Source organism: Pteropus vampyrus, unplaced genomic scaffold (genome assembly GCF_000151845.1).
Source record: "Pteropus vampyrus isolate Shadow unplaced genomic scaffold, Pvam_2.0 Scaffold257, whole genome shotgun sequence".
Classification (NCBI taxonomy): Eukaryota; Metazoa; Chordata; class Mammalia; order Chiroptera; family Pteropodidae; genus Pteropus; species Pteropus vampyrus.
Window position 1 is genome coordinate 729,004 of NW_011889038.1, and position 11,416 is coordinate 740,419.

Genomic DNA, 11,416 nt, shown 5'->3' on the forward strand with positions numbered 1-11,416 from the left:
ACTTTTTTAAATGGGAAATCTTTGGTTGTATTTAAAATGATTTATAAATTGGTTTATATATAGTTCTTAATGCCCATGCTTATTACACAAAGTGAGATGTGCTCAATGTTAACACGCGTGACTTTAGGAGGGTGATAGTCTCTCACAAGCGGAGAAACTGAGGCGCAGAGTGAAGTAGGTGAAATTAGCTGTTACAGGTGCTGCCAGGTTCGTTTATTTCTCATTCTAAGTGTTTTCATTTCAAACTCATTTGTTAAAATTCCTACATTTCTCTGTTTGATTTAGAATTCTTCGTTTGGGAATTGTAATTATTTTTTGAATTACGTTATCTAAGAATTTAAAACAGGAATAATTTTTCTGGTATTCTCAGGAAATCGACATGATTATAGGATTTAGTTGTAAGTTATCTTTAAGATGTTATAAAGTTATTTTTGTTAAATAAAATGAAAGCCTCAATGCCCAACTTGGGTGATTAAAAATGAGCAATAAAATAAGGTTTCACTCCTCTTGTGCGGAAGGGCAGCTATTTTTGAAGTCTGTGTGTAGTATGGTAATTCAGAAAGGGCAGAATGTACCGCGTTTCGTAATTGCTGAAAGATACTGGCGTGGGGGATAGTGTGTCCCTGCAGAGCCGAGTGGCTGCGGTGGCCAGAAGTAGGCTTCTCTTGTGATGAAGTCCTCCTACATAAGACACCGAGAGGAAGTGCCCTTCAAACGCTGTGATTAAATAACTATCAGCCGGAGCCAGCGCTCCACTTGTGCGTCGAATCCTGTCCCTAGTCGCCCACTCAGAAACTCTCCTCCTGAAATTACCCCCTTTCTCTCTGGTGTCATCGGTTTTTCCCTCTTTATTCCATTTCATCCCCTTTCATTCCCTTCTCCCCTGAACCCCCGGCGACCACCATTGTGAGTTTTTGTGTCTGTGGACTTACCCATTCTGGATCGTTCATATAATGGAATCCTAGAGTTATGTGACCTTTCGTGTGTGGCGTTTTTCATTGAGTGTAATGTTTTTTGAGGTCCATCCACATCTAGCACGTATTGTCGCTTCATTTTTTTATGCCGGACACCGTTGCGTGTACACATAGACCACGTTTTGTCTCTCCATTCACTCGTTGGTGGACGTTGGGTTCTCTCCACCAGTTGGTTGTTATTCCGCCTGTAAATAGTTGGATGTCTGAGTACCTGCCTCCTGCCTGCAGTCCTTTTGGGCACACACCTGGCAGTGGCATTGCTGGGCAGTTTTATATTTAAATTTTTCAGCAACTGCCAGACTTTTCCACAGCAGCTGACCATTTTACGTTTTCACCAGCCATGTACAAGGTTCCAGTTTCTCCACATCCGTACCAAAATTTATTTTTCTTTTCTTAGATTATAATCATCCTGGTGAGTGTGAAGTAGCATCTCATTATGGTTTTGATTTGTAGTTCCCTACTGGCTAATGGGGTCGAACCTCTCATATCCTTGTTGGCCATTTGTAAATCCTCTTGGGGAAGTGTCTCTTCAAGTCCTTGGCCCAGTTCTTATTTGGGCAGTTTGTCTTTTCCCTGTCAAGTTGTAAGAGTTAATATTTTGTGGATACTAGGCGTTATGTCGAATTTATAGACCCATTAGGGGAGAATGGCCATCTTGGTGATGCTGTGTCTTCCAAATCCATGTGTATGGAACATCTCCCTATTTACTTAGGTCTTTAACTTTTCAGTTGCATCGGTTTCAAGCAGAGAAACCCGTGTTTACACGCAGGGTGGGAAGGCTCTTATTGAGGCAAGAAGGAATATAGAGGCTAAGTGATACTTCTCACTATTTTCTTTCAAAAGGCAACTAATGATATTACTGAATTTTATTTGGAATTCAACAATGAAATTTGGATTCAGCAATGAACTTAAGAAAGTTTGTAGTATATTAGTTCAAACCTAATACAAATCTTTTGTAACGTATTCTGTCTCCTGATAAAGTGTCTGTTTCTCTGTGAGAACCTTATTCTTGGTAGAATTTTAGCAGGGCATCTGTGCCAGTGTTTTTGTTAACCACTTTTGAGGTAAGAACTATAATTACATTGTGAAAATAATATTTAGAGTATTATTTTCAGAGAATAATTACAGTGGTGTGACGAATATATTATGCTCATCTAATTTTATGTAAACACAAGCATGAGTTATTTTAATTGAGTTATTGGTGTTATTTTTGGCCTTTATTCTTTCTTAATCTGTAAAAATAATGTTGGGATTCTTGAGGGGCTTTGTAACATTTGCAGTATTTACATAAAGATCATTTGATAAGCTGTTTGGTAAAAGTAAACTGTCATTTGTACTTGTCTGCAGTTTTCTTTTCTTGTTTCTAGGACATCTGTTAACCTTCTTCCCAGAATTGTGCTCTGATTCAGAGGCTGGTTTTTAGTTGCCTGATGAGTTGTCGGGTCACTTGGCTTTCAGACCGACTTACGTTGCTGGCTTTGTGTTAAATTTTACAAGTTTAATATTCTAAAATGCTCCGTAGAAATATAATTGTCACTTAAAACTGTGACTTAAGATTAAAAATGAAGATTTCTAATAAATGTTTCACGTAATTTCGTTATGGAGTCATTTTTTAAAACTCAGCAAAGGAGAAAGAAAAATAATCACTGTCTGTGCAGGCTACCCGAGGCAGACACGTGACTCGCTTCATCATTTTCAGTGTCTTATGCGTGAGCAGGAATGTGTGTGTGCAGTTTCTATCCCACGTCTTTTAGATTATAACAGTGATTCAGGTTTGAGATTCGTGGCACATCATTTTCTTTGTATACTGGTTTTTTCCTTTACTGTTTTCGATTTTTGGCCACAGTTTTACAGCTGTTCTTTGGGCAACCAGTCGATTAAGTGAATAAGTGAATAAATAGCACCAGGCACATTACACACCTTTATTCATCAGTATGAATAAGTGACTAAGTGGGCACATGACACACCTTATCCCTTTTGATCTTCAGAAACCTCCAAGGCCTTGGAGCCAGCAGCCTGCCCTATGCTCAGCCAGGGATTAGGCGACAAGGCTTGAAGGGAGGGCCCGGCTCCTGGGAAAGTCCAAGGACGGGGACTGGAGCTCTGGGGCGGAATCAGCAGGCCACTCCTCTCTCCTCGCAGAGCAGGGATCCAGAAGGTTTAAGGTCTTTGGAAGTTCACTTGCCCATAAAAATGTCTCCTGGTCGATGCCTGGGGGGAATTCCTTTAATGGAGCAGAATCTTTCATTTCAACTCATTCTCCTGGGGCTTTTTACCTTTCTTGATCAGCCTTGATTCCCACCCCTGTCTTGGGGTGAGTCAGTGACCTTCCGAATTGTGGCTTACTCTTGTGTAAAAGGGAGAAGATATTAATACCCCTTTGGAAAGATTGTCCTGTGGTGCGGGTGGAGTTGTCCGCCGGGAGCTGCCATGACCTGAGACTTGCTGTGCAGCATCCCAAGGAAGTTTTCTGGCCGTTGTACACTGCTGGTTGTCAGGCTCTGCAGGAGCTGATCGCTGGAGAAGCACTGCCCAGGCCGCTGCGGGAGGCAGCTGCTGGAGGAACCCCTGAACCAGGAGGGGCACCTGCTCTCCAGCGCCCCTGCTGGTGGGGCTGACCGTGCCGGCTGACCAAGGAGATGCCCTTGAGGGCGATTGAGGGCCTGCTGCGCCTTCCACCCTTCACAGAGCAGGAGATGAGGGTTGCTCTGGGGCCGAGAGGCAGTCGTTGCTAAGGGCTACCCACTCCCAGCCCCCTCAGGGCAGTCTGTGCCCCAGGGCTGGCGGACTCCCTGGGGACATAAGGGACCTTAGAGAACTTGTCCTTCCTGCTGCGTTACATCCTCACAAAACACTTTGTTATTTCCTAGCTGCAGTTTTTACCAATCTGGTGGGTACGATTTTCCCATGGGGTTGAGCACTTTTTCATATTTATATAGATTCGCCTTTTGGATATCTTATTAAGTGTTCCTCACGTTTTTGGTTTTTAAATTTATTTTAGGCGAGGCAACCCTTGGTTGACCTCACAGACTGCAAGGACCTTGTCAGTTTATAATCCCTTATTTTTTAGTTTTTACGCGGACAGCACCTGGTCTTCCTAGGTGGTCTCCCATCCAAGTACTAACCAGGCCTGACCCTCCTTAGCTTCCAAGATCAGACGGGGTCGGGCTTGTGGGGTTTTTTAATGCCTCTTTTTCTATTGGATTGTTTGTCTTCTGAAATGATTTATAAGAGCTCTTTTCATATGGTGTATATGTGAATCCCACGGCAATTATGTGTTCCATATCTTTTCCTAGTTTATAGTTGTTTTTTTTTTTTTAAAAAAAAAACCCAACTCGTGTCAAAATTTGAGAAAAAAATGTTCTTAATTTTAGTGTATTAATATTTTTCTTTACGGGTATTATATGTCTTGTTTAAAACTTTTTCTTATTCTGCAGTGTCTTTTTCTAAAATCTTTCTATTTTTATTCTTTTACATTTAAGTTAGTACATGGAGTTGAATTTACTGTGTTGTGTGAGCAAGGAGGCCAGTTTCCAATTTTCTGTACCCCGATACCCAATTATCCCAGCATTATTTTCGAAAAGACTGGTTTTCTCAGCTAGCTGCTGTTATGTCTCCGCCATTGTTTCTTGTGCTGGTCTGCCCTGCTGGTCCGTTTATTCCTGCTCCACGACCATACTGTATTTATCAACCAGTGCTTACTGTCTTGTGAGAGAAAATTCTCTTACCTCATTACTTTGACCAGCATCTCAGCTATCCTTGGCCCTTTGTATCTTCATTTTAGAGTCATCTAATCAAATTATAGAGCACTCACAAACATAGACACATCCTCTGGTGTGTGAAGTCACATACACGCGCACACACACACCTTGTTGTAATTCAGACTAGGACTGCATTTAATCTCTAGATAAAAACAGTCCTCTAACTGTGAACATGATAGAATTCTTTACGTAGTTCTGCTTTAATATATCTCAATCAGGTTTTAGAAGTACTTTAGTGGCGTTACATTAACATTTTTTAAGTTACATTGATGCTTTCCTAAAATTTTTGCTTTTTCTCTATATATTGGAAAACTATGGACTTTTTTATATTGACTTTGTATCTAGCAATGTTTATCAACTCTCATGTTGATTCAAACAATTTACACATTTAAAAAATATTTTCTACGTTAGAAATGCCATTTCGTCTGGTAGGTTGCGGTGACAGTTTAGTTTCTTTTCCAGTTCTTAACCTTGTATTTTTTTGTCTTGTTGACAGATTTTCAGTGGTGTTGACTGGGAATGGTAGCAGCAGGTACCTTCGCCTCATTCCCTTTCAAAGGGAACACTCTCTACAGCTGGCAGTTATAGTGTGTGCTGGAGAGTTTTGCTGATGTCCATTTTTAGGTTATAGAAGCCCCCTTTTCTTTCATAGCTCAGAATGTTTTTATGAGCGGGTATTACATTTTGTCAACTGTTTTCGGTAGTATTCGAGATGGTCAGATATGATTTTGTCCTTTACAGGTTAATGTGGTCAGTTATAAATTTTATTTCTAATGTTAAAGGAGCTTTTGATGCAGGTATAAATTCACCTTTGTCATATTATATATTATTAGATTCATTTTGTTAACGTGGTGTTCAGTATTTTTTACATGAGTTATTTTCCTTCCTGGTACTATTTGTGTTCTGGTCCGGGTCTCACAGTTGTGCCAGCCTCGTGAAGTTGGTTTGGGAATCTATTCTTTTTTAGTGTGTTCTCTGGAAGAGTTGCGTAAATTGGAATTATTTTCTCCTTGAATGCGAACTGGCCAGTGAAGTCATCTGGGTCAGGGGTTTTCTTTTTGGGAAAACATTTGACTACCAGTTCAGTTTTTTTTAATGGTTAGAGGAATCGTCAGGCTCTCCTAAATGTTTTACAGAATTCTTTACAGAATCAGTTTTGGTTAGTTATATTTTAGGGTTTTGTTTATTTTATTTAAATTCTCAAAACAGTTTGGCATATTTGAAATGTCTTCTGATTTTCTTTTTTTGATGTCTGCAAGATGTGTGCCAGTGTCCTCTTTTACATTTCTGAAAATCTGTGTTATTCGTGCCTTTTCTCTCTTGATCAGTCTTCCCAAAGGTTGATCAGTATTGAGCTTCTTGAAGAATCAAATTTTGGGTTTGTTGATATTCTCTATTTTAATGATCGTTTTCAATTTAAATAATTGATTCCTCCTCATCTTATTCTTTCATTTTTGGGGGGTTATTTTGCCATCCTTTTTATAATTTCTTCAAGCGAATGTTTAGCTCATTTATTTCCATCATTCATCTTTCCCAGCGTGTGCATTTTAAAGATATCCATTTCCCTCCATGTATTGTGTCACCTGCATCTCAAAAGTTGTGGTTTGTGGTATTTTTGTTAACATTCAGTTTGAAATATTTTATTTTCATTATGATGTCTTTTTTGATGTCATTATGATGTCCCCATGGGTTGTTTAGAAGTATATCTCTTCATTTTAAACATGGGGATTTTTCCGTTTAGAGGATTTATTTGCAGAGTGGTAAGTGGTCGCTATCTGTACGTCGATTCCTTAAAATTTGTCGAGAGTCGTCTTTTGCCCCATTATGTGAAGTACTGTTTTACAGTATGCGATGTGTCTTTGAGAACACTGCACGTGCTGCAGGTTTTTAAAAAAAAAACCTCTCTTTTTATTAATCAAATTAATACACGCGCTCGCAGGTAGAGCTTCTGATAAGCATGGGGTAACACTCCTACCACGTTAGGTTGCTGCAGTCTCAGAGAAAAGTCCAGCATGGTGATCCTTGATGCTTGTGTAACTCTGGCCAAGTCGCCGACAGCCTCTGGGGCCCTGGCTTCCTGTGGTCTGTAATGAGGGCGGATGTACCGGTCTCAGGAGCCGTGTTCTCGGAAGGGTTTGTGCACCAGGCGTGCGCTCACGGTTTCCATTTAGAGTCTGTGACTGCAGAGGCAGACGCGCTTCCATTTACAGTTTGAGAAGTTGCCTTTGTACAACAACGTCGTATCAGGTCCACGTCGCGCGCCGGCTGAGAGCGTGGCCCGGCCACATGCTCAGCGCGGTTCCTGAGTAGTTCACAGTTCGTCCTCACGGTGACCAGTAACTACACGGCGTCCCCGTCATGTGACGAGGGGTTTGGGCCTTATACAGGTTAGATCACTTGTTCGGGTCCATGATAAGTTGGAATTGAGCCTAGGTCTTCGTTCTTTCGTTTGTTTGTTCGTTCGTTTGTTCGTTCTTTCGTCACTAAACACTTCTATTGTTCCTCAGAAATTTTTCTTTAATAGACTTTAATTTTTCGAGCAGTTCCAGGTTCGCAGACTGGAGAAGGTACAGAGATTTCTGCTTTATCTCCTGCTCCACGCCCGCACAGCTTGTCAACATCTGGCACCGAAACAGTTCATTTATTACAATGACAAATCTACACTGACACATGATCCCCTAAAGTCCATAGTTCACATTAGGATTCACTCTTGGTGTTGAACGTTCTGCAGGTTCAGGCAAATGTGTAATGACGTGTGTCCACCTTTACAGTGTCACACAGAGTAGTTTCAACTGCCCTCAAAACACTTGTGCTTTGCCCGTTCGTCCCTCCCTCCGCGTAGGCCCTGACAGCCACTCGTCTTTTTGCTGTCTCCATCATTTTGCGTTTTCCAGAATGTCACGTACCTGGAATCGTACGCGATGTAGCCTTTTCACATTGGCTTTTTTTCATTTGGTGACATGCACTTGAGTTAACTCTGTGTCTTTTCGTGGCTTAACAATTTCTTTTTAGCGCTGAATAATACTTCGTTGCCTGGACATACTACGTTTATCCGTTCACCGAGGATATCTTCGTTGCTTCCAGGTCTTGGCAGTTATGAGTAAAGATGCCGTGAACATTTGTTTGCAGGTTTTTGTGTGGATGTAGTTTTCAGTTTTTTGGGTAAATACCAAGGAGCGCGATTGCTGGATTGTATGCTGAGAGCATGTTTAGCTTCATAAGAAACTGCCAAACTGTCTTCCAAACCGGTCGCGCCATTTTTCATTGCCACCAGCGTCGAACGAGAGTTCCCGTTGCTTCTCACGTCCTCACCGGCATCTGTTGTTGTCAGCATTCTGGATTTCGTCCAGTCTTCTGCAGTTTTATTTGGCGAAATATTCTAACATACCAACAACGTTATCATTAAGTCTAATTCAGATCTTTAAAATATACTCTTTTTGTTTACTTGTTCCGTGAGTTACTGAGCAAGGTATATTGTAATCGCCCAATTTAACTATAGATTTTTCTTTTTATACTTTTGTCAGTTTTGCGTATGTGCGTGTGTGTGTTTGAGGCCATGTTATGAGGTCGTTCTAATTTAAAATTACTGTATCTGTCTGGTGAATTCAGTCATTCTGAAATGACTTTTTCAAGAAATCTCCTGTGACACTTTTCGCCTTAATCGTTAGCCTTAAGGTTTGTTATGTCTGATTTAAGTGGTCTCTGATGTTCTTTTTAGGCCGGTGTTTGCCTCGTGTATCTTTTTACCACACTTTAACTTTTCAGTACGTCTGTAATCTTAAGTTTCAGATGTCTGTCTTAAATAGCCCGTAGTTAAATTTTTAAAAATCCAGTTTAAGAGTTTAATTGGAGCACGTATTCCAGTGATATTTAATGTAACTACAGGACTGTTTATGCTTATGTTTATATTTATAATCTTTTTAAGAAGTGAATTTTGTAGAATACATTGTTGTGGTAAGGCGTGTTAATATTGTCACACCCAAAGTTCCATCGTGACAAGAGACCTTTGTAATGGAAAGAACCTATCAGAAACCCCGTGGGGAATATTTCTTATTAAGATGTATTTATTCATTGTGTTAAACTGTTTTTTAAATCTCATCTTTTTCACTTTTACACATTCTCAGCTTTTCGCTGTGGCCTGCAGTTTTTGGGCAATATCGCCTCACGGAATGAAGCGTCCCAGTCTGCCGTTTGGTTGCATGCTTTCCCGGAACTCTTTTTGTGAGTATATTGATATGAGTTTTCTACCTTCGGAAAGAGTTGTGGTTCTGTCATTTCATTTACATGCAGTTCCGAAACAGGAATAATGACCCTTCGGTAACAGGCTCGAGGGCAGTGATTTTCGTGGTGGCGGCAGCTCAGCTGGCTGAGAGAGGGCGCTGGGTTCGGGGATGTCCCTCATCTTGGTCTAGGTGGCGGTTACTGCGTAGGTGTGTCCCCATCTATAAGTTTATCGAGCCGTACACTTAAGATATGTGCCCTTCATTGGATGTCAGTTCGACTCGAAGAAAATGGAAGTTTTGGTTAAAGTAAGACATATTAAGGACATTATGATTTATAAGAACAGAATTTATAAGACAATAAGAAACAGGCCACAAACACTAAAGTAAGGGCCACGAGTAAATCGCTCGTCGGCTGTCGGGCTCTTCGTTCGCTCCGCAGCGCCGTGCGTTTCGGTAGCTGTGGAGCGTGAGGGCAGCGGCACCCACCCGCTTCGCTAGGCTCGTTCGCGGTACTTTGCCTGGCGAGCTCCCACTTTGTGCTGAGCGGCTGTTAGTCCACGAGAAATTGAGCGCTGAGAGCAAAGCTGGAGGCAGGACAGGGAAGGGACAGGCCCTGTGCGGGAGCGTGGGCCCGGCTTCCAACCCCAGCTCCGTCGCCGCCGAGCGGGTCATCCGCAGCGTGTGGTGTTCGCATCAGTTGACTCTCATGTTATTTCTGGCTCACTGAGTCTTTAACTGCCACTCCAATTTCTGCAGATAGTTAGACTCGAAGGCATTTATCTGCCTGTTACGTTTATGATTAATAATTGAGCTTAGGTGGAAGGAAAGAATTGTCGAATTCTAGCTGCACAAATAGAAATTACTTATTATTGGAGAATTCATTCCTTTGAAACATATTGGGCCCCCTAACGTCTGCCAGGTTCTGGGCCAACTGAGTGGAACACAGAACTCCCGAAGAGCTCATGCTTTGGTGCGAGGGGTGAAGGAACAGATGAGCACCTGTTGTGTATGAACTGGTGTAACTAGCCAGATCCAGGTGCCGTAGAGACAGAGCGGAGGGGCCCTCGGGCAGCCAGCGCGGCGCCCAGTGCTCTGCGTGCATTATCGCATCTCATCCTCACAGAGGCCCTGGGCGGTGGGCCGGGGAGGTCTCATTATCTCGTTCCATTTTTATGTCAGAAAACACACTGGGAGAGGTTAGTGACGTCACTCTTCCTGTGTTTCTGAGGCAGATATAACCAGATCAGGACTCCAGCTCTGGCTGATACTAGCTCTGTATCTTTGGGCAAGTAAAGCAGTCCGTCAACACAGTCTTTATCTATAGCATAAGAATAATTCCTCCTCCAGAAGAGTGTTATGAAGTTTAAATGAAAAATGAAATTCTGCTATAGTGCAAGACCCATCACATAATTGGTCACCTTTCTAAGATCATGTCGCTGGTGGGCGGCGGAACCAGGACTCGCACTGAGGGTCTTGACTCCAGGTGCTTTTTCTTGCCAGTGTAACCATCTTTCCCTTAGACAGTCTGTCCCACGTAACTGTTAATGGATACTTTGTGTTCGACTAATTCTGTATTTGCTGTTTTTACAGTAAATAATGTACTTGTTTCAGAGCGTTGTAATTCTTCATTAAATCTTTAAAAAAGAGTATGTACTGAATTCGTTAATGGGATTGTTATTTATGTGCTGTAATCATTGTGTCATGTTGTTAAATTGGGCTAACACTTTCATTTCTTTATTCGGAAGGTCTTGTTTAAATCATCCAGACAAAAAAATTGTTTCCTACTCCTCCATGATTTTGTTCACTTCCCTGAATTCTGCAAGAATGAAAGACCTGGAAGAAAACCTCAATATCGCGATCAACGTGGTGGAAGCTCATTATAAGCAGCCCGAGTCGGAATGGCCGTAAGTGTCTCGTTAGAAATGTAGTTGCTCCCAAACATTCTGACAGATGCTTTCTTAAGAGGTGCTAAGAAAAATTTGAGTTAGAATAATCGAACACAAGTAAAAACGTCATATGTTGACAGAATAGGAAAAGTTTCTCTGCAGACTCTGGAGGCCTTGTGAAAGGGGGAGTGAGGTTGGGTTGGGCCTTGAAGGGTGAGGAGATCCATGTGTCCTGGAGACAGAGGAGGGTCCCTTGGACGACGCTGCAGGCGCTCAGAGGAGTCAGCAGAGTGTGCCTGGTGCTCTCCGTGCTTGTCGCATCTCATCTCGCAGAGGCCCTGGCAGTGGTGGTCCACGCAGCCTCAGTCACCGCAGCGTGGAGTTGCGTGGATCAGGCTGTTGTGGCTGCGGTGGACAGTTCGGTAGAGATTAGGGTGGTGTGTGTCTTGTGGGCATCCGTCCAGATGAGAAATGCACTATCGTGTCATGTCATTGTGGTTGGTGAGCACGCTTTACATAATTTTATTGTTTTAAAATATATTGAGTCCTGTTTTATGGCCTAACATCTGGTC

At 42.1% G+C, this 11,416-nt stretch overlaps 1 protein-coding gene across 1 annotated transcript in view; it reads left to right on the plus strand.

Moving 5' to 3' along the window:
• The window catches only part of ATXN10 (ataxin 10), a 130,778-nt gene that overhangs the window by 1,528 nt on the left and 117,834 nt on the right, over positions 1 to 11,416 (plus strand). Inside the window, exons 2-3 of the mRNA XM_023520342.1 lie at positions 8,860 to 8,956; positions 10,704 to 10,862. Coding sequence (XP_023376110.1) covers positions 10,750 to 10,862 — 113 coding nt within the window. The 5' untranslated portion in view covers positions 8,860 to 8,956; positions 10,704 to 10,749. The remainder of the gene's footprint in view (positions 1 to 8,859; positions 8,957 to 10,703; positions 10,863 to 11,416) is intronic.